This window comes from Petaurus breviceps, unplaced genomic scaffold (genome assembly GCF_028583685.1).
Source record: "Petaurus breviceps papuanus isolate PSGF00001 unplaced genomic scaffold, PetGlider_PUasm1.0 90925, whole genome shotgun sequence".
Taxonomy (NCBI): Eukaryota; Metazoa; Chordata; class Mammalia; order Diprotodontia; family Petauridae; genus Petaurus; species Petaurus breviceps.
Window position 1 is genome coordinate 23,177,677 of NW_027187380.1, and position 25,867 is coordinate 23,203,543.

Here is a 25,867-nt window from a genome sequence, read left to right on the forward strand (position 1 = left end):
GGCAGAGATTGTCTTTTGCCTCGTTTTTTATACCCTTGGCCCTTAGCACAGTGTTGGCACATGGTCAACATTTAATAAATGTTTATTGACTAACTGAATTAGAATTCTTTGCATCTGTCATTTCTTGTAGCACAGTAGTAATTTCTCCAGTCCCTCGTCTGTAAAATGAACTGGAGAAGGAAATGACAAACTACTCCAGTATCCAGCCAAGAAAACCCCAAATGGAGTCATGAAGAGTTGGGCATGACTGAAATGACTGAACAACAACAATAACATCCTACTAAATTTACAAACTACAACTTTGTTAGTTTGATACTACCTTTTACTGTTACCACTATCTTTATAACTTTGGGCAACTCTCTTCCTCTCCATGAGCCTCTGTTTTGTTGTTTTTTTTTTTCATCTGTAAAAATAAGATAACACTTACAATACCTACCTCATAGAGATGTTATGAGGAAAGCACTTGAAAAATCTTAAGGTGCTAAATAGTTTAAATCATAGGCTTAAAGTTGGAAGAAACCTCAGAGTTCACTTAATCCAACCTCTTCATTTTATAGATGAAGAAACTGAAGCCAAAAAAAGTTGAATGACTTTGCCAAGATCACACAGGAAGTATATGGTAAAGATGGGATTTGAACCCAGGTTCTGGGGCTTCATGCTGCCTCTCTTAAGTTGTTATTGCAATTATAGTCTTATTATGTAATTTAGATTGTTGCAATTTAACACAAAATTGCCTCCAATTTCCCTTTCTACTCTAGAGAAGCTCTCTCTTATAGTTCTTTCAGTTACAAAGTCAGTAAATTTCTCTCTAATCCCATGCCAAATGGTTCTTCTCAAAGCTGCTCTACATCACCCCAGTTTCTTCCCCAGATTATATCTATAGGATCTTTGTGACTAAACTTTCCTCTTCCAGGGATGCTAGTCCATAAGACATGCTCAAGAGCAGCAATTCTACCTTCCCTGACTTGGTCCCTAATGCTTCTGCCTCCAGTTTCTCTGACAAATTTTTATTAGTGTCTTTTATCATCAAACCCCATATTGCTACCCTTCCCTCCCCAGGTACCACTATGGCTTCCAATTTCCTATGCTGTGTCACCTCCCAGAAAGCCATCTCTTCCAGCCATATAGTTTCTGACCTCTTCTCTTATCTTAGTATGAACATAAATAAAAGGATGTCTAAAATCCATTGACATTTTATTAATGTAAATAAGTCAACTGGGGGTAGGACAGGATAATAACATTTTCAAATCATGTGTGTTTTTCTAGCTATGCAAAAAAAGATTGTATAATGAGCCATCCACATACATAAGTAGAAAAAAGCGATTATCCCGAATGAAACTACTGTCTTTTATTTTATTTTCTTTCCTTTTTTTTTTTTTGGTCTTCTGGTTTCTTACAAATCCAGGTCAGGCAGAGAATGTGGCCTTTGCTAGGTGACTAGGCAGGTAGAATGGATACTCATCTGTTTTCCCATGGTGCACTTAACTTCTTCCCAAATGGAGACTGTCTGGCCAGGTGAACCTACCCTACTTGGCAGCACTTCAGTTATCTGGATACATTAGGAGATCTCTTCAGACCCTACAAAACTGGGCACCAGGTGAGTAAAAAAGATACTTTTATGAGATGTTTGTCCTTTTTTCATTGCTCCTTTGTCCTGTAGGTCCATCCTGGCAAAATTTAGGGAGGCCTTCGGCATATGTCCTACCTCACTTTGTGCAACAGATCTGAAAAGCTTCATGTTAAATATGTTTGTAGGAACTAAATCATATTTTGAAGTCACTCTAGATGTATAGGTTCCCAAAGTGGATGATAGCGCCCCCGGGGAATGCTGGAACAATCAAGGAGGGTGGTAGGAACTTAGGGAAGCAAGAGCAGGATGCTGAATAAAATAAAGGGGGGGGGGGTGGAAGCATAAGGAAAGAAGATAAGAATATTTTGAAAGGGGAAGCTAGGTGGCGCAATAAGTAAGAGTGCTGGCCCCGGAGTCAGGAGGACCCGAGATCGGTTCCGGCCTCAGATACTTAACAAAATAACTTGCTGTGCATTGTTGGGCAAGTTACTTAACCCCAATTGATTTAGAAAAAAAAAAAGATATTTTAAAAAAGCGTTCCTACATGTTTCATCTGTTGTGTAACAGTTAAAGTTGTAGAGATGATATTATTTTCCAAATAAACACAAAATGCAAATTATAACCAATCAGTGATCAAGACCACAGATAGTTCTTAAAAAGCAAGTGTTAGCAGACAAGCCTGGGCTCACATTGTTGGGAAGTCCAACAAGCATCAGCAGGAATATGTGCATGTAATGACTTGTTTACAATGCAATACTATATGGTTACATGATACAACATTGCATTGTCAAAATTTCAGTGCAGGGGAAAAACCTACAAAATTACAATAAATTATTAAATTTAAGATGTGCCATTTAAAAAATATAGATCACATATTTTTTGAAATGATGCAAATTTTTTTTTAAAAACCAACCCTTAGGGGCGGCTAGGTGGTGCAGTGAGTAGAGTGCCGGCCCTGGAGTCAGGAGGACCTGAGTTCAGATCCGACCTCTGACACAACACAAAAAAAGCTAGCCATGTGACCCTGGGCAAATTACTTAACCCCAATTGCCCTCCAAATAAAAAGCAAAAAAAAAAAACCAAAAAAACCAATTCTTAAACGGTTAAAGAAAAGATATTTCAAGGGTGGGAGGCGCTTAATTTTTTTTATAAAGTGGGTAGTAGGCCTCTGCTCTAGAGGCAATTGAAATAATGTATAGAGAGCCAGCCTCAAAGTCAGTAAGACCCAGGTTCAAGTCCTGACTCTGATGCATATTAATTGTATGACCTTGGGTAAAATCACTTGATACCTTGGTACCAGATCAGCCTCTAAATGATAAATTACAAATTAATTCCTTTACAGGGAGTTTACACACTAACAAAATCATGAATCTAGTCTTACCCCCTCCCAAAAACGGAACACTCACTAGTCAAGACCATTTTGTCCTTTTGTGAGGTAAATAATCATTCCCAATACATCTGGGAACTCCATTCTAGCTAGAATATTCTGTGATTCTAAATAAACATTTTCATGTATATATTTACTTAAAGTAGTATTGGGATATACAATGTGTCTGTATGATTTAATTCTGAGTGAGGTGAGGAGAACCTGGAGAACAATTTTCACAATGATTTTTTTTTTGTTTTGTTTTGTTTTGCTTTGCTTTTTGGAGGGCAATTGGAGTTAAGTGACTTGCCCAAAGTCACATGGCTAGTAAGTGTGTCAAGTGTCTGAGGCAGGATTTGAACTCAGGTCCTCCTGACTCCAGGGCAAGTGCTCTATTCACCTTGCCACCTAGCCACCCACAATGATGTTATAGAGAAAACAGCTTTAAAAGATTTTAGAACTCCAGTTAATGTAATAATCATAAACCATGAGTCAAGAAAACTGAAAATGAAACATATCACTCAATTCCCTCCTGAGAGATGATGGACTTAGAATCCAGGAGATAAGCACTCTTGAGTATGAGGGTCTTAGTTTTTTGAGGGTTTCTATTGTTCACTGGGTGGGGGTGGGGGGTAGGGGCAGTGGAAAAAAAAGAAAGTAAATGCTCTGATAAATCCAATTTTATTTTATTTTCAGTTCTGCATTATCTATCTTCCTTTTCTATTCCTCCACCTACAGAGAAGGGAAGAATACTTTTTTTTCCATTTTTCAAATGCTTTATTAACTTCTGATTTACATCATTCATTTCCGCCAGATTTTGAGTTACAAATTTTCTCCCCGTTTTCCCCCTACCCACCACCCCAAAATAGTCTCACAGGATATCCCCTCCTCCAATCTGCTCTCTTCCATATCTTCTCCCATACCCTCTTTGACTTTTCCAGGAGGGCATGGTGGATCTCTATGCCCCAGTGCCTGTATATCTTATTTCCCAATTACATGTAAAATAGTATTAATAATAGTGTATATATATATATATATAATTTTAAACATTTGATTTTAAAACTTTGAATTCCAGATTCATTCCCTTCCTCCCTTATCTCCCACCCTTACTGGGAAGATAAGCAGTTCGGTATAGGTTGTACATGTATAGCTAATGCAAAACAATAACATAGTAGATATATTGTAAAAGACTGACCATATTTCCCTCCCTCCCTCCTATCCCACCTCCCACTTGTTATATTCTCTACTTTGATACCATCCCTTTTCAAAAGTGGGTGCTTCCAACTTCCCTCCCCCCAGCCTGCCCTCGCTTCCATCATCCCCCCTCTCATCCATCCCCTTTCCCCCTTACTCTCCTGTAGGATGAGATACCCTATTTAGTGTGTATGTCATTCCCTCCCTAAACCAAATTCAATGGGAATAAGGTTGACCATTCCCTTCCTATTCTTCCCCTCCATTGGAACCATTTTCCCTTGCCTCTTCTATATGAGATAATTTACCCCATTCTGTCTCTCCCCATCTCCTCTCATTATATTCCTCTCTCACCTCTTAATTTCACCTTTTAAGTATCATCCCTTCCTATTAAATTGGTTCTGTGCCCTCTATCTATGTATACCTGTAAACATGTATACACACATTAACATATGTATTCATACACCCGTATATCATCTGATACAGACATATGTACACACACACACATATTTCTATTCCCTTCAACTATTTTCATATTGAGAAAAGTTTCATCAGTTACAATTATCATTTTTCCATGTAGGAATGTTAATAGTTCAAATTTGATGAATTCCTTATGATTTCTTTTCCTTGTTTACCTTCTCATGCTTCTTGTATCTGAATGTCAAATTTTCTATTCAATTCTGGTTTTTTCATCAAGAATGCTTGAAAGTCCTCCATTCCATTGAATGACCATACTTTCCCCTGAAACATGATACTCAGTTTTGCTGGGTAAGTGATTCTTGGTTTTAATCCCAGCCCCTTTGACCTCCGGAATATCATATTCTGAGCCCTTCAATCCCTCAGTGCAGAAGCTGCCAGAGCCTGAGTTATCCTTTTGTGTTTCCACAATATTCAAATTGTTTCTTCCGGGCTGCTTGTAATATTCTCTACTTGATCTGGAAACTCCAGAACCTGGCTATAATATTCATAGGAGTTTTCTTTTTGAGATCTTTTTCAGGAGGTGATCGGTAGATTCTTTCAACCTCTATTTTGTCCTCTATTTCTAAAACATCAGGGAAATTTTCCTTGAAAATTTCTTGGAGGATGATTTCTAGGTTCTTTCTTTGATCGTGGCTTTCAGGTAGTCCAATAATTTTTAAATTATCTCTCCTGGATCTATTTCCCAGGTCAGTGGTTTTACTAATGAGATATTTCATATTGCTTTCTATTCTTTCATTTAGTTGGATCTGTTTAACAGTATCTTGACCTCTCATAAAGTCATTAGCTTCCATTTGCTCCAATCTAATTCTGAAAGAATGATTCTCCTCATTGAGCTTTTGAGATTCTTTTTCCATCTGGCAAATTTGGCTTTTTAAGGCATTCTTCTCCTCATTGCCTTTTTGAGCCTCTTTTGCCATTTGATTTAGTCTATTTTTTAAATTGTTATTTTCCTCAGTCAGGCTGTTGACTCTCATTTCGTAATTTTCTTGCATCGTTCTCATTTCTCTTCCCAATTTTTCCTCCATTTCTCTTATCTGCTTCTTAAAGTCCTCTACAGCCTGTAACCAGCTCATATTTTCCTTTGAAGCTTTTGGTGCAGGAGTTCTGACTTCACTGTCTTCTTCCTGTTCCATGCTTTGATCCTTTTTGTCCCCAAAATAGGAGTGTTGGATTCTTCTGTTTGCTTTGCTTTTTTTGCCTGGTCATGTTGCCACTCAAAAAACCTTTCGGCTTTTTGTCACGGTCAGACTCTGTTACCAGACAGGGGAGCTTCGTTCTAAACGCTGGGGTTTTCTCAGCTGCCAGAGGTATTAGTTGGGTGCCCTCTCTGAAGCCTCCACAAGCTCTGGCAAGCTGGTTGCACACCCTAGGACCTCCACACTGGACCACAATCCAGATCCAAGCAGGTTAAAGCAAGAGCGATTACCCCTCAGACTGGTCGCTTGGTCTCCCTACACTCTGCAGGCCAGGAGCTGAAGCTGCCACGTGGTGGCGGCTGTGCCACAGCTCTCAGTGGCTTCTCACCCCAGGGGCAAAAGGTGACGCACTCCCAACTACTGGGTCCCAAAGTCCACAGTGCACTGACCTCTCACTTTGTCCTTTGCCAGATGGAAAAAGAATCTCAAAAGCTGCGCTGATTCCTGCCAGGCTGTCCTCAGCGGGAGGGTAGCTTCTTTGTGTCATCTTGTGGGTTCTGTAGCTCCAAAGTTTGTTCAGAGTCCCCTTTTACATGCATTGGAGGTGGTGAGAGCCGGAGCCACGATTAGGTCCTATTTCTACTCCACCATCTTGACTCCGCCCCCAGAAGAATACTTTTTAAAAAAAGAGACTTTCAAAGGAGCTTTACCTCTTTAAGTCTCAGCTTTCTCGTCTTTAAAATGAAGATGATGTTATCTAACTTTAGAAAGCAAGAAAGGAATTATAAAGATTAAGCAGATAGTTCTTCAAAGCAACTGCAACTATACCAGAAATGTCATTAAACTGTTCAGATCCTTTAATACAGAAATCCCATGATTAGGCATGTTCTCCCAAGAAAGTCAAAGACAGAAAAGTCCCATACATATCCAAATACTAATAACAGCACTTTTTGCAGAAGCAAACAAGGAGAAAACCTGGAAACAAAGTGGATGTCTATATCTTAGGGAATGATTAAACAATCTATAACACTATTGTACCACAAGAGAGAATAAAAGGAATTCAAGGAATGTAGGAAGAGTTGTTTGAAGTGAAGGGAAGGAAATGGAACCAACAGAACAATATACAGAATGATAACAATAGTGTAAATTAAAGTAACAATAAGACAATGGAATTCAATGGCAGTGATCAATCTTGGTCCAAATTGGTGGAATATGAAGCATACTCCTCTTTTTTACTGGTTGGGGGCTACAGGGCAGGATGTTTTCTATACAATGAGATATATTGGCTGTGATTTTGCTTCATTATTTTTGTTACAAAATTTTGTTGGGGTGCCATGTTAGGCAATGACTGTTGTATAAAAAACAAAAGATATCAATGAAAAAATTAAAAGAAAAACTGTGTAGAAAACTTGTCAAGTGTGTTTAAGAAGGACTCTTGTTTCAGTTTGGGCTGAATTAAATGTTCCCTAAGATCCCTTCCAACTGTGAGATTTTGTAATTCTGTTCTTCAGTGTTTAATAACTACAAAAGTTCTTTTGTTAAAGTCTAATTTTTTTTTGCTCTAATTTAAGCCTCTTGTTTTACATTAAGTAACACCAGAGAATAATTGGTCTCCATTCATCTCATTCTGGAGTTCTTAACCTGAGATCTGTGAACTTTAAAATATGTTTTGATAACAATGTAATTGGCTCCCTTTATAGCCCTAACCCTACGTATTTTATTCTAAGCACTTAGAAACAAGATTCTGAGATGGAAATTTTTTTCCATCACAAGACTGCCAAAGTGGTCCATGAAACAAAAAAAAAAAAAAGGTTAAAAACCCCTGATCTAATTAGAGCTTTAAATGTGGTGCTGCATTGTATCACAGATAGAAAACTAGAAATGATCTTGAAAGTCATACAGTCTAATACTCTCATTTTTATTTAATGAGGAAAGTGATGTACACACTCAAACCCATGTCTTCAAATTTAGCCCTCTCTCGATTGTATCACACTGTCTATTGAAGATCATAATAGAATTATGACTTAGCCTTTCTCTTCTTCAGGGTAAATAAGGAATACTTTATAAAATAATGCTCCCTGGACCTGTGGGAGCCCTCCTTAGGTCATGGCAGAGCCTGTAGGGTCACAAGATGTTGACAAGTAGGGAAGGATAGTGACATAAAGTAAAGGGGTAATTGAGAGCTAGGTGCTAGAGGGATGCTATTTTATTGGCAGGAAGTCCTTGAGCAAGAAAATTTGGAAAATCACTGACATGACATGGAAAACCCCAGGCTAGAGCCTCCTATTTTGAGAAGATACTTCCCCAAACCCATTCTGCAACCAGAGAGGGGGCAAGCCCAGAGAAAATTAGTGGAGTCTTTCAGAAACAGGAGCAGAGTTGGTAGTTGCCTGTTGATTCAAAACTCCATAAAAATCCCTTCCCCTCCCCCAAAATATAGATATTGTAGGATTTAGAGGTAGAAGGACTACTAGTACAAAAGGAGATTTTATAGATGGAGAAACTGAGACCCAAAGAGGTTAAATACCATGCTTGAGGTGATACCGATTTTAAGTAGCAGATCTGGATACATGTTTTCTAGCCCCAAATTCAAGGTCCTTTCCGCTACAATAATCTGCCTCCATCTCCTCCATGAACAGCTGATACTCCTACTAACACAGGTATTCCTTTGTCTAGGGGCACTAAAATAGACCATTGTCTTGAGAATGCCCTTGTTAAAACATGTGACCCATCATTAAAAAACAGAGGAAAGTGGATGGAGGTAGCTTTTACAATCATGGCTATAGGGAAAGTTCTTAAAGAAACAAGAGATAGAGAAGGTCAGAAAAGATAAAAATAGAGAATTTAAATTATATGTCATTAAGAAAACATTGTATGAACAAGACAAAAGTATTAGAAGGGAGACTTAACTGGGAGAAAGATCTTGGTATCAAATTTTTCAGATAAGAATATGACAGCTAAGCTATATGAGGAATTGACAATGAGGAGCAAAGAGTTTTCCAATCTCCTTGCCTCGGCCAAAGCCAAAGGGAATGACTGAAGATGTGGCCAGTACTAGAAATCATAATTTGTAATTGAGGGAAGCCAGGTCTCAATGATAGCTAAAAGATGCAAATGGGAGAGAAAAAGATTTAGGATCTGCCATATGTGTTCCCTTCTCTTCTCTGACACTTGCCACCACTCTGGTGAAGATTCTCATCACCTTATCACCTAGACTATTGCAATAGCCTACTTGTTGGTCTCCCCACCATAATTTTTTCCCTACTCCAGTCCATTCTTCACTCAGCTGCTAAAGTGATCTTCCTAAAGCAAAGGTCTAACCATGTCACTACACACCCCCCCCCAAACCCCCCCCCAAGCTATTCAATAAACTGTCTTCCTATAACTTCTAGGATCAAAGATAAAATCCTTTTATGTTCAAAGCCCTTCATAACCTCTCCCACACACAGATTTTCTGTCTTCTTACACCTTTTACTCCCCATGTACTTTATGATACAATGACACTGGTCTCCATTGCTATCCCTCACACAAGAAACCCTATCTCTTGACTGGGCATTTTCACTAGCTATTTCCCATGTCTGGAATTCTCTCCCTCCTTATCTCTACTAACTCCTGACTTCCCTTTCCAGCTAAAATCCTACTTTCTACCAGAAACTTTTCTTGATCTCTCTTAATTCCAGTGCCTTCCCTCTATTAATTATTTCCAACTTGCCCTGCATGCGGCTTGTTTGTACAGCTGTTTGCATGTTGTCCCCCATTAAATCTGAACTGCTTGAGGCCAAGATTGTCTTTTGCCTTTCTTTGTACCTACACAGATTAGTAAGGTACACGGTAACTAGCAGGTATCTAATAAATGTTTAGTGACCGACTGACTAAAACCTTAGAAATCTCACTGCTAGACATACATTCTATAAGGGCAAAAAACAGGAAAAAAGGTCCCATATATACCAAAATATTCATAGCAAATCTTTTTTGTGGTAGCAGAAAACAGGAAAGAAAGCATGTGACCATTAACTGGGAAATGGCTGAACAAATTCTGATACATGAATGTAGTGGAATATTATTCAGTCATAATATGCAACAAATATAAAGAATTCAGAGAAAATAGGGAAACATATGAACTGATGCAGAACCAGGAAAACATTTTGAAAAACAAAAAATCTAGAATATTAAGGGAGATGATGAAAAGAAGTAGAGTTGAAGGTAGAATAGCATTTCCAGACCTCAAACCTTAGTATAAAGCAGTAACCCAACCATCAAAATGATCTAGTATTAGTTTAAAAATATGGAGAGAAATCAATGGAACAGATTAGACAAGGGAGAATCAGAAATAATGGAAATCAACAACCCAGTGTTTGATCAAGCAAAAAATACAATCACTACTTAGGAAGAAACAACTTATTTGCTAAAAATTGCTGGGACAACTGGAAAGTAGTCTGGCAAAAGTTAGGTTTAGACCAACACATCACACAACATTTCATAATATACTTGAAATGGACATACAACTTTAATATTAAAGATCATACTATTAAAAAATTAGAAGAGAAATAGAGTATATACCTCTCACAGCTGTGAGTAGTGGAGGTATTCTCAGCCAAACAAGAGATAGAAGCAATTAAAGAAAAATTAAATTGATAACCTCGATTACATGAAATTGAAAATCTTATGCACAGACATATAATGCATCTAGCATAAGAAAGAAAGTGGTCAAATGGGAGGAAATGTTTTTCTATCAGGTTTCTCTTATAAGGGTTTGGTATTCAAAATTTATAAACAATTAATAAATATATCTTAAGACTAATAGCTATTCCCCAATAGATAAGTGGTCAAAGGATATGAACAAACAGTTCTCAAAACAACCAGAAGCCACACGAAATAATGTTCTTTATCACTAGTAATAAGAGAAATGCACATTAAAACAACCCTGTGGTTTTGCCTCACACCCTGCAAATTGACAAACATGACAAAAAATGGCAATGGTCAATATTGGAGAGGTTGTGGCACATCAATACATTGTTGGTGGAGCTGTGATGGTCCAAGCATTTTGGAAAGCAATTTGGAATTATACAAATAAAGTGATTATAATGCCCATATCCTTTGAACCAGAGATTCTTATTGGACTTATAATTCCAAGGAAGACAACAATATGAAAAAAGTCACCATATACACACATAGTTATATCCACACTTTTTGTGATAGTAAATAATTGGAAACAAAGCATATAGATGCCTATCAGTAGAGGATATGCTATAAAAAATTATATATGTGATGAATACAGAGAAGTATGAAAAGATCTACATGAACTGATGCAGAGTGAAGTAAGCAGTCAAGAAAACAATATATGCAATTACAATAATGTAAATGGAAAGAAAACCACACACACAAAAATCAAAAGTGAATATAACAAAATTATAAAGATTAAGCATGTCTCAAGTATAGAGATATGAGAGAATACCTCCAACCCACCCCCTTGTGGAAATGGGTGGTCTACAAGTGTTACACATGTTTTTGAACTTTTTCAATGTAATGATCAGTTGTGCATTTTTTCTCTTTAAAAAAATACCATTTGTTACATAAGATGGCTCTCTAAGAGGGATAGGAGGAGAGATACTTGAGATAACTATAAAGATGTAAGAAACATAAGATATCAATAAAAAATTTAAATGAATAGTAATAAAAACAAAGGCATTAATTAAAAATAAAATGCATGTAAATTTTAGTAAGGGAAGGGTGGTGGGTGTGAGGCTTTTCATTAACATCATGGCATGGATCATCTGGTCACACAAACAAGCTGTCCAACAGGAAAGCTTAGAGCAGAGTTTAGAGAGTATGAGACACAGGAATATGTTTCAGTTGGGTTGGGGAGGGGTACAACAGGAAAACCCCATAGTCATGGGAATTGTGACTCCAACTGCTTGGCTGGAGGATTATTATAGAAGGAAATTCTGGGGCAATTTTTCAGAGGGTAGGGTGAGAGAAGAAAGGGGGCTTCTGGTCAATATGGCCTTCTTCTAAATTTTGCCTCTAAGGAATGGAGGATTTTCCAGATTTATGTGCCCTTCTGTGAATATGCTGTGTTTATTCTTTCCCCATCCCATTATCTGCCAGCTCAGCACTCTGCCTGCTGCCTAACCTAGCTCAAATCCTGTTTTAGCCTTCAGCATATTCGTCTTAGAGCCACTGACCTGAATTTAATCGAAGAACTAGAGCTTAGCACTGAAAGAGACCTCAGAAATCATCTAGTTCCACCTCAAAACCACACAGGTAAAAAGCAACAAGTCCAGAATTCAAACTATACACTCAAATTTGGCACTCTTTCCACTCTGCCGGGCCACTTTGTGCACCCACATAAAATGTGGAGAAGGGGCCCCCCAGCCTAGACATACTTGCAGTGATCAGGCTGTTTAGACTGTCTTTATGCCTATTAGCATACGATATAGGTGACAGAGCACTGGACTCCAAGTCAAAGAGCCTGACTTTCAATCCTAGCTCCATTATACTGCACTATACCTCTAGATCTGTCCTGCCTACCTGTCTCTGCCCCTGCTCTGCCCCCCACCCCAATCCTGGGAATTCTCAGGGAGCCCTAACTTTACATCTAGTCTGACTTCTTGCGGCTACTGTCTTCACCCCCTGAGACTTCCCCAGGAGTCCAGCATCAGTCCTAAATCCAGCCCACCTACCTGTCTTCCAAGGTGTCTTTTGAGGTATCAGACTAGGATACATGCCTTCTACAGAGGTTATTCCCAAATTAGACACACTCTGAATATTCAGTTCCTTCCTCCTGTTCAGAATCCCCCAACGCAGTCTTTCACCTACACCTGCATACTGGCAATCAGGCTTCCTGTGCCTTACAAGAGTCAACATTACCACCTACCACAAGAATATCAAACCAGGGCCCTGAATAGTCTAATCTTTCTCTAGTTAACTGATAATCTGCCTAACGCATTCCTCAATTGTTAACATACTCCTACCTATCATACTCTCTCCACTCCAGTGGTTATAAACCCTTGTCATTGTACAAACCTCATTGTCCACTTCTTCTTCCTCATTAACTTCAACCCTACCCCTTTATTCCTTCCCAATGACCCATTCCAGATCTATCACCTCTTCCACTGTGCCTTCTTAAATTCCTGCTCCATAGAAAACAAACTTGCTTTCATTTGAAATCATTTCATTTCCCATACTCTCCATCTTTTGGCACTTAGGAGATACGGCTCCTTCCTGATAACAGTATCCCTGGGCATCCTCTCCAATACCATTTACATTTTCACCCATACCCCTCATCCAATTCAGAAGCTGTGGGGAAGGGGGCAGAATACTCCTTGCTTCCCACTTCCACTTCCAGACTCTCCCTCTACCTCCATCAATAACCTCTCCTCCTTTGAGGTTCATTCTATCCATATTTATCACTCATTGAAGACTCTAATAATTGTTACTTACCAACCCCCAAGACACTCTTCTCTCTTGATGAATTTGTTGCCTAGGTCATGGTCTTTCTCTCCATCTCAGCTCTAGCACTCATACAGAGGAACTTCCACATACGTAGTTACACTCTCTTAAACACCTTAACGTTTCAGTTCTTCCGTTTACTGACTTCCTATGGCCTATTACTCCACCCCACAAAACTGCACATAGTCACACTCTTGATCTTCTGATCAACCACCAGTATTCATTCCATTTCCATGCTCATGAACTCTGAAATTTCTTCATCTGATCATTATCTGCTGCTATTTCACCTCTCCCTCTGCCTTGCAACCCCAAACTTTGTCTTTGGACTTCTTTATCCTTAAGGATTTCTTTGTCCTTACTACGACCTTTAATCTCTCTACCCCTCAGCTCTTTCGAAGGCCATCAGCCCTCTTCTGGTTATACTCCTTTCCCCATCATGACCCCTTGGTGGACCAGTTGAACTTTATACTGGACTCTACAATCGAGTCCCTTGATCCCCTTATCCCATTGCCAGTTATGCCTTGCTAAATCTCAACCTTGGATTACTCCCACCATCTGCCTCTTTTGCTTCTATTCATGCACTGCTTTATATGGAGCTGGAGAAAAATCATGAAATCCAGCTTGGATCCACTATCAGTTTGTTACATAATCTCAACTAAGCCTTCATTGAAGCATGGTAACCCCTTTATACCTCCCTAATTAATTCAATGTATTACTCAAATCAGTGGCTTTTTCAACCTATTTCACTCCTCCTCAAATCTCCCATGGCACTCCTCTCCCTCTTCCTCCCCCTGCCCCCCACTATCTGAACTGAGAATATTGCCTCATATTTCACTAAAAAAAATCAAGGTCATTTGCCAAGAGTTCTCTTTTCTTCCCTCTTCCTCATCTCACATCACTCAAATGTTTTCTATAACTATCAGCTCCCTCACCTCTGCCTCACATAAGGAGGTAGACATTCTCCTTGTCAAAGCAAAATTCATACACTTAATCCCATTCCATTCCATTTGATCCAGTAGATTGCTCCCTCTACACCACTCTCTTATTGATGTTCAGTCTCTCCCTGACTACTGGCTACTTTGCTACTGCTTACAAACATGTTCATGACTCCCCTAATCTTAAAAAGTCCTCACTTGATGCAACCAACCCTGATAGCAATCATCCCTTTTGTGGTTAAACTCTTTAAGAAAGCTGTCTACAATTAGTTCCTCCATTTCCTCTTCTCTTCCTCTCTTCTAATCTTTCTGCAGCCTGATTTTTGACTTCACATCATCATTCATCTGAAACAACTTTCTCCAAAGTTACCAGTGATACTAATTGCCAAATCTTATGGCCTTTTCTCAATCCTCATCCTTCTTGACCTCCCTGAAACCTTTTACACTGTCAAGGAGGTAGTGCCAAGATGGCAAATTAGGGGCAGCCACCCCAGCTAAACTCTTCCAATATTCCCCTCCAAACAATACCTCAAATCAAATTCTGGAGTGGCAGAGCCAACAAAAAGTTGAGGTGAGATATTCTTCCCACCTAAGAAAATTTAAGAGGTCAGCAGGAGATGTCTGTGACATTGAGTTGGAGGCCTGTCCAGAGTCAACATAACTATGATGGCAACAGCAGCCACAGCAGTAGCTTTGGGAGCTCTTAACCAAGAGACAGTAATGTCAAAAAAAAAAGGAGAGGATTCTGGGAAGATGGTGGAGCAGGTCAGCATAAGGAACACCAGCCCCAGCTATGCTGCTGAGACAAGACACAACCCTGGGGAGGAAAAAACCAGCTTATGCCTGATGAGTGCAGATGCAGCCTGGGGCAAGGATGCCAGGGGTTGTGGACGCTTACAGGAGGGCAGAGTTCTTGGTTTCAATTCCAGGCCAGAGGGAAGAACTGAAGGAGGATATGAGGCCAGAGGCACCATCCCCTATACCTCAGAACTAGAGGTGATTACAATAAAAAAAAACTTCTAAAAATAAAAAATAATGAGCAGGCATAGGAGAAAGAATCCAACCATAAAAAGTACTGTGGAAGTAGATAAGTTCAGGGTTTGTTTTCAGAGGAGGAAATCGAAGCAACAACAACAAAAAAAATCTCTCCTACACCAAAGAGTAACATCAAATAGTTACCTGCCCAAAAAGAATTCATAGAACTTTAAAAATACTTCAAAAATCAAATGAGAGAGATTGAGGAAAAATTTTAAAAATAAGAACAATCCAAGAAAAGCAAAAAAATAATGAAAAGAAAGTCAACCAACTAGAAAAGGAGATCTAGAATCTTAAAGAAAAAAATAACTCTTTGAAAATTAGAATTGGGCAAAGGGGAAGCTAGCAATTATACAAGGGACCAAGAAAAACCTAATAAAATGAAAAATAAATATGAAAAAATAAAATACTAAAAATATATAAAAACAAAATTAAAAATAGAAGAGAAAGTGAAATCTTGATCTAGAGAACAGATCAAGAAGATAAAACATAAGAATAATTGGACTACCTGAAAGCAACAATAAAAAAGAATCTTAAAAAAAAAAAGGAGTCAGGGGAAGCTAGGTGGCACAGTGAATAGAGCACCGGCCCTGGGGTGAGGAGAACCTGATTTCAAATCCAGCCTCAAACACTTAACACAAAAACTAGCCGTTTGACCTTGGGCAAGTCACTTAACCCCAATTGCCCTCCAAAAAGAAAAAAAAAAGAATCTTGATAGAATAATACAAAAAAATAATTTTTAAAAACTGTCCTAAGTATTAAAACAAAAGGGGAAAGTAAAAATAGAAAAAAAAAAAAATCCACCAATCACTACCTGAAAGAGATCTTATGAGGAAAACCTACAGGAATTTTATAGCTAGATTCTAAAACCCCAAGCGCAAGAAGAAAATATTATGAACAGGAAAAAAACCAATTCAAATATGGTGGAGCTACAATTAGAATCATACATATATACATACTAAAAGATCGCAGGTCTTGGAACACTATATATCAAAAAGCAAAAGAACTGGAGTTACAATCAAAAATACCACACCCAGAAAAGTTAAGTATAATTCTGAATTTCAAAAAAGAGGATATTCAATGAATTGCCAGACTTTAAGGAATTTGTTGTAAAAAGACCTGAAATCAACAGAAAATCTGACACACAAGATCCAAAAGAAATATAAGGTAAACATCAAAGACTAATACAAGGACTCAATAATGACAAATGATTTAATTTTTATATGAAGAAAGGTAAAATGTATGTCTAAGATTGTTATTAATAATTGGGTAGCTCGAAAGAAAGATTGGGGTAGAACTGAGCATGATGTGATACTAAATAGTAAACCATCTAGGAAAAGGTAAAAAGAATAATTATCTTATACAAATGAGGCACAAGAGGAAGAACGAACACAGAGGAATTGGATGGTGGACGAGGGCTGGTAGTTCTAGAACCCTGCTCTCATCAGGAATGGGTTAAAGAAGGAAAAATATGAGGGGCGGCCAGGTAGCACAGCAAGTAAGAGCACTGGCTCCAGTGTCAAGACGACCTGGGGCTCAGACACTTAGCACCCACCCAGAAACACCTGGCCGTGTAACCTTAGGCAAGTTACTTAACCCCGGTTGCTTTAAAAAAAAAAAAAAGGAACAATACATATATATCTAGAAAGGTATAAAAGTCTTCTAAATTCAGAAAGCAATAAAAGGCTAAGGGGATAGGGAGGGGGAAAGGCTAAGGGAGGGATTTTAGGGTGGGGGAGAAGATAAAGGAGGGAGCTTTGGTGCAAGGAGAAAGGAGGGGGGAGTATAAGGGAGGGATCCTTGAAGTTGGGATAGATTAAGTAAAAGTAGGGCAAGGCAGTGGATAGAAGTAAAGCAGAGGAGTCAGGAGGTATAGGAATTAAGAAACACACACAAATACAGATCAGGATTAGAATTAGGAAAAAAAGCAGGGGAAGTAATCGTGATCTCAGACAAAGTAAAGCTAAAATAGATTTAATCAAAAGAGAAAAATGAGGAAACTATACTACACCTCAGCCACATTAATCAATATTGTTTTATACTATTTAAAATAACTAGACAGTATAAGGTTAGAATATTGATGTAGTGTAGAAATGATGAGTTGGCAGATTTAGAAAAATGTGGAAAGACTGGGACTTATGAAGAATAATGTTATCTACTTTCAGAGAAACAGAAGACAAATAAATATAGTACAGTCTTACAGAGATGCATATGAATGTATATGTGTATATATGTGTATGATTATAGATATCTATGTATATGTATGTGTATGTAAGTATATGTATGTCGGTATGTGTGCATATATACACATATTTGAATGTATGTGTATATATGTGTTTTAATATGTGTGTATATTTATAGATGTACATGTACATACATATGTGGGTGTGTTGTATATCCATGCTTAATTGTAACCTTCTTCTTCTTGGGGAGGGGAACAAAGTAATAAGTGCACAGCAGAGAACAAAAGAAAACCTATAAGGAAGCAAAGAAAATACGAACACCTCTAAACACAATGTATAGTCTTTATGATATAGACTTTCTGGAAATGGAAATTTACTGCTTTATATTTTGAATCCTCTCATGTTCTGCTGTGCGCATGGCAATTCTTTTTTTTCTTTTCTTATTTTGTATTTAAGTTTAAAATCTAAAAAAGAAAGAAAAAAAATTAAAAAGAAACAAAAAAACAGAAACAAAGTCAAAAGAATGAAAAAATAGAAGAAAATGTGGAATATCTCATCTGGAAAATTATTGACTTGGAAAATAGATCAAGGGGAGATAATTTAAGAATTATTGGACTCTCTGAAAGCCATGATAAAAAAATGAAAAGCCTTGACATTATACTTCAAGAAATTATCAAGGAAAAACTGCCTTGACATCTTAGATCTAGAGAGTAAAATAGAAATTGAAAGAATATACCAATCACCTCCTGAAAGAGATTCTAAAATATGAGTGCAAATTGAAGTATAACTTTCACATTTTTTTGTTTTTCTTGCTTTTTTTTGAAATATGGCTAATATGGAAATGTTTTGCATGATATCACAGGTATAACTGATATCATATTGCTTGCCTAGTCAGTGAGAAGGGGAGTGGATACAGAGAATGTGGAATTCAAAATTTAAAAAGAAAAGAATGTTAAAAAAAACAAATAATAAAATTTAAAAATTTTTTTAAAAGAAATTGTTTACAAGACTATGACCCTAATGTAAATTGCATTCATTAAATAACTTTTTATGGGTAAAAAAAAAAAAGAAAACATTGTCAATACTCTTCTTCTTCATATTCTCTTCTCCCTAGGTTTTTGTTACTGTTCTCTCTTGTTTCTCTTCCTTCCTGTCTAAAGCTCCTTCTCACTCTTCTTTGCTGGATCTTCATTTAGGTTATATTCAATAATCCTAAGTGCTTTCTAAGGCTCTTTTTCCAAAACTTCTTCTATCTGCCTCAGTTTCCTCCTCTGCAAAATGAGGATAATAATAGCACCTACCTCCTAAGTTGTTACAAGAATAATGAGATAATATTTGTAAAACACTTTATAAACCTTAAAGCACCATATCAATGCAAGATTTATTTTATTATTGTTAGCATTATTATTGAAAGTTCTGACTTAGGAGCGGCCAGGTAGCACAGCAAGTAAGAGCACCTGCTCCAGTGTTGAGAAGACCTAGAGATCGAATCCCGGGCTCAGACACTTAGCACCCACCCAGAAACACCTGGCCGTGTAACCTTGAGCAAGTTACTTAACCCTGATTGCTTAAAAAAAAAAAAAAAGAAAGAAAGTTCTGACTTGTAAAGCCATAGCAACTCTTTTTTTTTTTTAAAGCAATCAGGGTTAAGTAACTTGCTCAAGGTTACACGGCCAGTTATTTTTGGATGTGGTGCTAAGTATCTGAGCCTGGATTTGATCCCCAGGTCATCCCGACACTGGAGCCAATGCTCTTACTCGCTGAGCCACCTGGCCGCCCCTATTTTTTTTATTTTTTTGGAGGGCAATTGGGGTTAAGTGACTTGCCCAAAGTTACACAGCTAGTAAGTGTGTCAAGTTTCTGAGGCTGGATTTGAACTCAGGTCCTCCTGACTCCAGGACCAGTGCTCTATTCACTGCGCCACCTACCTGCCCCCATAGCAACTCTTAAAGGCTACCTCTCCCAAATTATAGTAGGGTTATCATCTTATATCAGTAGAGTGAGTACCTAAAATAACAAAAAGTCAAAAGACAGCAAGATTCCTTCAGCATATCTACTAGTCACTCAGTATTATCTGAACCATCAGCAACTCTGCAAGTCACATTAACTGCTACCAACACTCCACACAGAGTATTTCTTCCTTATATAGGCCAGAGATGAACAAAGGGTTCCACACTCAAGTCAAAAAGTATTCAGGTACAACAGGGAGGAGGTCTATCACAGTTAACCTAATAGAGGTGGCATTTTATAACAGCAAGAGCAATGGATTCAGGAGACACAGGTTCTGATCTCTTCTCTGCCACTAATTACCTGTGTGATTATAGATCTTCTCAATAAAGTGAATGACAGGGGTGATTTGATTATCTCTAAGGTTTCCTTGCAATCTATGACTTTCATTTCTTCTTTAATTTCAATCTTAAAGAATCAGGAGCTTCAATCTATTCTGTCTTTCTATTTGTAACTCTTTGATATACCAAATGTTTATTATTAAGCACCTACCATTTCTTAAACAAACCCCAACTTGTTTTTTGTTTTTGTTTTACCAGATAACCATATTCCATTCTCCAAGAAAGATTTGTTTTACTTATTCAGAGATTTTCTGAAGTTGCCTAGCAATAATGGCCTTAGGAGCCAGAATATTTCTCCAAGGTTCCTAAAAACCAATAAGATGAAATCTCTGGGGCCACCTGGGCTGCCCCCTCAGGATCTCTTATGCTTAAATCAATCCTAGTGGTAAAAAGAGAATTGGAACAGAAAATTTTTATGACCCAAAAGGAGCTAAGATAACCTTGTTTATCAAAATGCACAATCTAGTCTATAGTTGTGAGTTAGGCTCCCAGGAGATAACAAATAAACCCTCCCTCCCCTCAGGAAGTTCACATTCTTATCTCTAAGATTTTCTAGAAGCAGCCTAGAACACCTGAGCTCCTCAAGCTCCAAGGATTACTGTGATACAACTGATCCCACCCAACAGAGATCTGAGTGATACAAGGATTAGAGAATACTGAAGAATAAGTATTTGCCTGTATCTCTGTATTGGCATGCCAGAGTCATTTAAACTAGGCGATTTGGGGATTATGTGTTTTGCATTATCTAGTTCCCCTTTGGCACCTTCTTTTTCCTTGAATAAGCACAAATCACAGAATATGATAGCTAGAAAGGATTGTAGAATTCACCCAGTTCAACCCCCTTACTTCACAGAAGAGGAACCTCAGGAAGGTGAATTTTGTTATTGGCAGGGCTGGGACTCAAACGCAGGTATTCCAGTTCCTGATTCAGAGCCAAGAGCTGACTGTATTTACCTCCACTAGCAGACTGACAGCAAATAACTCTGCTTAACACAACAAACTCCACTAGATCCTGAGTTTTCTCAGCATTTATGCAGGAAAAGGGAGGCTTCCCCTGGGACTGGTCTTTGTGGTAGGGAGGTAGCCTGCTTTTTTGAAGGCTGTGACAGCAAAAGGGTTAAGCCTGGGAGAGGTCTTAACAAACTGGAAAGGCTTTGGGTGTGGACTGGGAAATGTTCTGTGTGTCTGTCATCCAAAACACGACCCAGCCCAGCTTAATGAGTACAAAGAAAAATGTAGTCACCAGGTGAAGAAGTCTTTTTGACAGACCAACTTAGTAAGACCACCTAGTAGGATGAGGAGGTCCTGGGAAACTGAGTCATTGGAGGGGAAGACCCACCACATCAAAGAAATCATGGCTCTCTTTACATATCAAAGTTACCTAGGTGTATAGCTTCAGTGGCTTGCCTACCTTGCCTGCTGGATAAACTGTGTGGCTTTCTCTGCAAACTTTTCTGCAAGACTCGTGAGGTTCACTGGCTGTTCCACAATGATGAAGTTCTCATACAGAGGAAGGCCCACATCAGGGTAACAGTTTTTCCCAGGGCTGCTGTAGAGAAACCACAGACACTCACTTAACTCATTGTAATAAGCAAAGTAATTCTGTAGCCTTGTGGTGAGAAAGGGTTTTTGGTTTTTTTGTTCTTTTCATCTAGTCACTTAAATAAACACAAGATATTTAGCAGACTTGCCTAAAATGTCTAACAGTTTCCCATTCTCTACTCCCCTGGGAAAATACATTTGCTCATCCTGAGCAAGTGAACATATTTTCCAGGCTGTTGGGATGAATGCTTGAAACACTCATAACTCTCTTCTTCACTAATGTGCTATCGTTGGTCTTGTTTTTATGAATGATCACAGGATTTTAGGATGTCAGAGTTGGCTGGAATCTTGGATACTGTCTTCATTTTACATAGGAATAAACTGAGAGCTAGAAAGAGGAAGTGATTTATCCATGGTCCCAGAATGAGAAAGGAAACAGAATTTATTGTGTCCATCTGCTTCACAACAATTACCTCATTTGATCCTTACAACCCATTATTATTATTATTCCCATTTTATATTTGAGAAAACTGAGGCGGTCACAAGTTAAGTGACTCTCCAAGGTCACACAGTAAATATCTGATGGTAGATTTGAACTCAGATCTTCTGACTTGAAGACTGTGCTCTATTTACTATATCAGAGGTGGAGAACCTGCAGGTTCCCTGCCCCTGTACTATATTGGGCTAGTTCTATCATTTAGAATATATTTTTCATTGCTTTCAGTTTTATAGGCCATTTTCTTGGCAATAATCCTGTGTGGTAGGTGTCCTGTGAATGTATGCAGGCACACACACACATCCCAGCAATGAATTTTAGAAATGAATATTTCTTTATGAAGGAGATCAAAAGGTCAGCTAGAGTAGCTACCACAGACCAATCTTAAGAAAAACTGAGAAAATGACATATGGACTGAATGGATTCCAAACATTCTTATTTATAACTTCACTGAGATTCTCTCCCTTCTAGGAAGCTCTGTATAAGGTCGCAGTCACAACTTTTTCTGTTTGGTTTCATTATTTGTTGAAGGGAGATTAATGGTCATATCAAGCATGTCTGAGGGTTTGGTTTATATCAGGTGACTCACAGACTCGGAACTTTAAAAGTTCCATAGGGCCATTTACAAGGAAAAGTGCATCATTCAATTCAACTCGCAATTACTGAACCCACCTTTACATCCTAGACCCTGTGCTAGGTGCTGGACACACAAAGGAAAAAATGAAAAAATAGTCCTTGCTTTCAAGGAGCTCATACTCTACTTGGAGGCAGGAGCAGGAAACAACACATACACAGAAAAAAAACAGCACAAAATATACAAAAAGTAAATACAACATGTTTTGAGGAGTGGGGGTGGTATGGATGGACTCAAGAAAGGAACTAAGAATTTTCTCAGGCATGGGGACAAGCCTACACGAACACATAAAGATGGAAGATAGGGGTGGCTAGTTGGCACAGTGAATAGAGCACCAGTTTCCTGGAGTTAGGAGGACCTGAGTTCAAATGTGACCTCAGACACTTAACACTTACTAGCCATGTGACCTTGGGCAAATCACTTAACCCCAATTGCCCTGCCCTCCCTCCTCCAACAGCAACAAAAAAAATTTTTTTAATTAAGAAAAAAAAGATGGAAGATAGAAGGATGGTGTATAGGAAATAGCAAATGTCATCTTAACTAGAGCACAGCAGTGACTCAATTTCCCCAAACTGCCTTGACCTTTAAAAATGACACACTAGAATAGATAGATCCCTAAGGTTTCTTCTAACCCTGACATCCTATGATTCTGTGGTCAAAAATACACACAACATTTCCCAAGAAATGGGAAAATTTTTCATTTAGTATTGAGGCTGCATTTTTTTAAGCCATGTCCTATCTAAACATAGATATTTTTACTCCTATCCCCCATAGAATGTAAACTCCTAGGAAGGAAGAATTCTTTTTATTTTTTCACTTTTGTCTTATAGGCCCAGTGTCTAGTCCAGTGTCTGGTACATAAAGGTGGACTCAGTAATTGGTAATTAAACTGAACTGAGTGAAGCACCTTGTAAAATGGGGCAACAAGGTTTCATCCTACACCATTATTGTCCACCTTCTCCAGTAAATAGCAAGAGGGTAGGTATGATTTCTGCTTAATTCAGTTTCTGTGGACCCATATACAGAGGAATATCAAATGATCGCTTTGGATATTACCTTTGTGATAGAGCTGATGCAGGTGGGCAGGCCGGGCAGGGAGGGTGATTGTAGCCAGGGGTGTCGCTACAGCCCATGTCATGGCTATAAGGAATTCCAAAGTAGTAACTGAAGCCTGTGGTCAAAGCAATGAGGTCAGCCTTCCAAATCACAGCAGTGTTGTCCTAGCAGCAGCTCTCTCCCACAAACTCTTGATTTTTAATTTAATAGCATAAGGTATGCAATTTAAAAGGGATTTGATTAACATCCCTTTCCTTGTATTCAAAGAAAAATGCTGCTCACTTCTAGCCATAAGCTTCACTCTGAAAACTTGGAAACAGCATTCTGTAAGGGATTAACCCACATGTAGAAAAATTGATAAGAAAGAATTTATGGAGTGCTAGGGTTCCTGGTTCAATCAGATATTAATATCAAGTTATAACTTTTATTTAGTCACAATGCAAAATCAAATGAATTCAGATACACTCCTCCATACCTCTTCTCTCCCACACAAGCATTTATTTTGAGGCTATATCTACACACATGAAGAAGCAACATAAAGTGGAAAGGGTATTGAAACTGGAGTCAAAGCATCTGAATTCAAATTCTGGATTTTTTGGGGTAAGGCACTTAATTAAACTCACTGGTCCTCTACCCTCATTTGTAAAATGAAAGGTTTGGTCAAGATGACCTCTAAGGTCATCTAAGTCTAGTTCTAAATCTATGATGCCATGATCTTTCAAACCCAGTATATCTAGAAGACTTACATAATACAAACATAAATTCCCATTTCTCCTCTTGGTTTTGCTTTTGTGTATGGCCACAGCTTAAATATATACAATAATAATAATAATTCACACTTTCCTAAACTTTAAGGTTTTCAAAATGCTTTACATATATTATTGCATTTGAACTTATAACAACCTTGGGAAGTAGGTGCTACTTCCCATTTTAATAAGAATAATTTTAATAATAATGATTCCCATTTTAGAGATGAGTAAGCTGAAACTCAGAAAGATTAAGTGACTGATCAGGGTCAATAGCTAGTAAATGTGTGAGCCGGGATTTGAACGCTGGTCTTCCAGACGCCAAGTCCAATCCCCTATCTGATATACCAAAAAAGATTCTGTTTAAAGGCTGGAGGGTCCTTATAAATATAGTCTCAAAAAGCATTTCTAGTCACAAAGTCCTCAGAGAGCTTGATAGAGGACTTCCCTACTAGTTTGCTGCAGAATTGGATATTCCATAGTTCAAATCAAATCCTCAAAATATAGGTAAACATTGGCTATAACAGGGTGAGGTTAGTTAGGGATCTCCAGAGAGTCACTTGGCTACTTCTCGAATTTCCATGACTGTTGCTCGTGAATGACTTTTGTGCTTCCCAATGAATCAGCCAGACTTAAATTTGCTTTTCTAACATGTCACCCAACACCAGCTTATAACAGGGTTCCACTTTACTGACTAACTAACCATCTAGTGATCTTTCCACTCCATCATTCAGGGTTTCCATCCCTAGAGCTAGAAGGAAAAGAAACCAAGTTGTTTCTGAAAGGGGCAGGCCTGAGGCAATGATGCTAATTCAAGAGCTAAAGTATCTTAGCAGTTTCCCCGTACTCACTATTTCAGTGCCCTACTGTTCCATACCCTCTTATTCTTACCCTTTACCTCTTTTACTGAGAAGACTGAGGCTATCTGGTATGAAGTCAATTTAAATAACGAGGTGTTATATATTAAAAAATATATATACATATATTAAAAGCAAAACAGTCCCTCCCCTCAAGGAGCTTATATTCCACTGAACATAAAAAGCATGTACACATATAAGCCTTTACAAAATATATACACCCCCTCTGGGACCATTCTCCCAACACTGCGCTTGAACTGAAAAGTGGAATCTCCAGAGGGTCACTTATAGCTACTTCTCAAATCTCCATTACTGTTGCTCATAAACCCCTACTTGCGTGCTTCCCAATAAATCAGTCAGACTTAAATTAGCTTTTATTAAAAAAAAATAAAGTATGAGGTACCATATGCTATGAGGCAGCATTATAAGAAGAGTTCTTATAAAAAATTACCCCTCTCCTGTCCCCAACTCCTGCCAGAAGCCTGGGTCATTCTTTCCTGCAAGTACACACAGCTCCCCGAGAAGGGAGGGTACAAACTTAGAAGACAAAGGTAGTGAGGCCCTTGTGGAGAGAAGACGGGTGGCAAAGGGTTAATTCACAACTCCTTGTTACTGGAAGTCTTCTTCTCATTTCTCAGTGTTCTCATGAACCCCAGAGGTTACTGAAAGAGTGCAGAGTTTCCTTATGGAACCCCTCTTTCATTTATAACTGGAATGGGACATTCTCTGTAACAGAATCTGCTGAGTTCCAACAGTCAGGACTTCTTGCTAGGAGAAGTCACACTCCCTGCAGCTGCTTCTTCCCTCAGATGGCTATCTTTCTGATTCTGTTTGTACACA

At 38.4% G+C, this 25,867-nt stretch overlaps 1 protein-coding gene across 5 annotated transcripts in view; it reads right to left on the bottom strand.

The window, feature by feature from the left end:
• ARSG (arylsulfatase G) overlaps nucleotides 1–25,867 on the bottom strand; it is a 194,516-nt gene that overhangs the window by 45,293 nt on the left and 123,356 nt on the right. For 3 of the 5 annotated variants that reach the window (XM_069076565.1, XM_069076563.1, XM_069076561.1), the window contains exons 6-7: nucleotides 23,425–23,539; nucleotides 21,108–21,245 (exon numbers count right to left, since the gene is read on the bottom strand). In XM_069076565.1, the coding sequence (XP_068932666.1) occupies nucleotides 21,108–21,245; nucleotides 23,425–23,539 (253 nt within the window). The remainder of the gene's footprint in view (nucleotides 1–21,107; nucleotides 21,246–23,424; nucleotides 23,540–25,867) is intronic. The other 2 variants (XM_069076562.1, XM_069076564.1) reach the window with 1 other exon arrangement.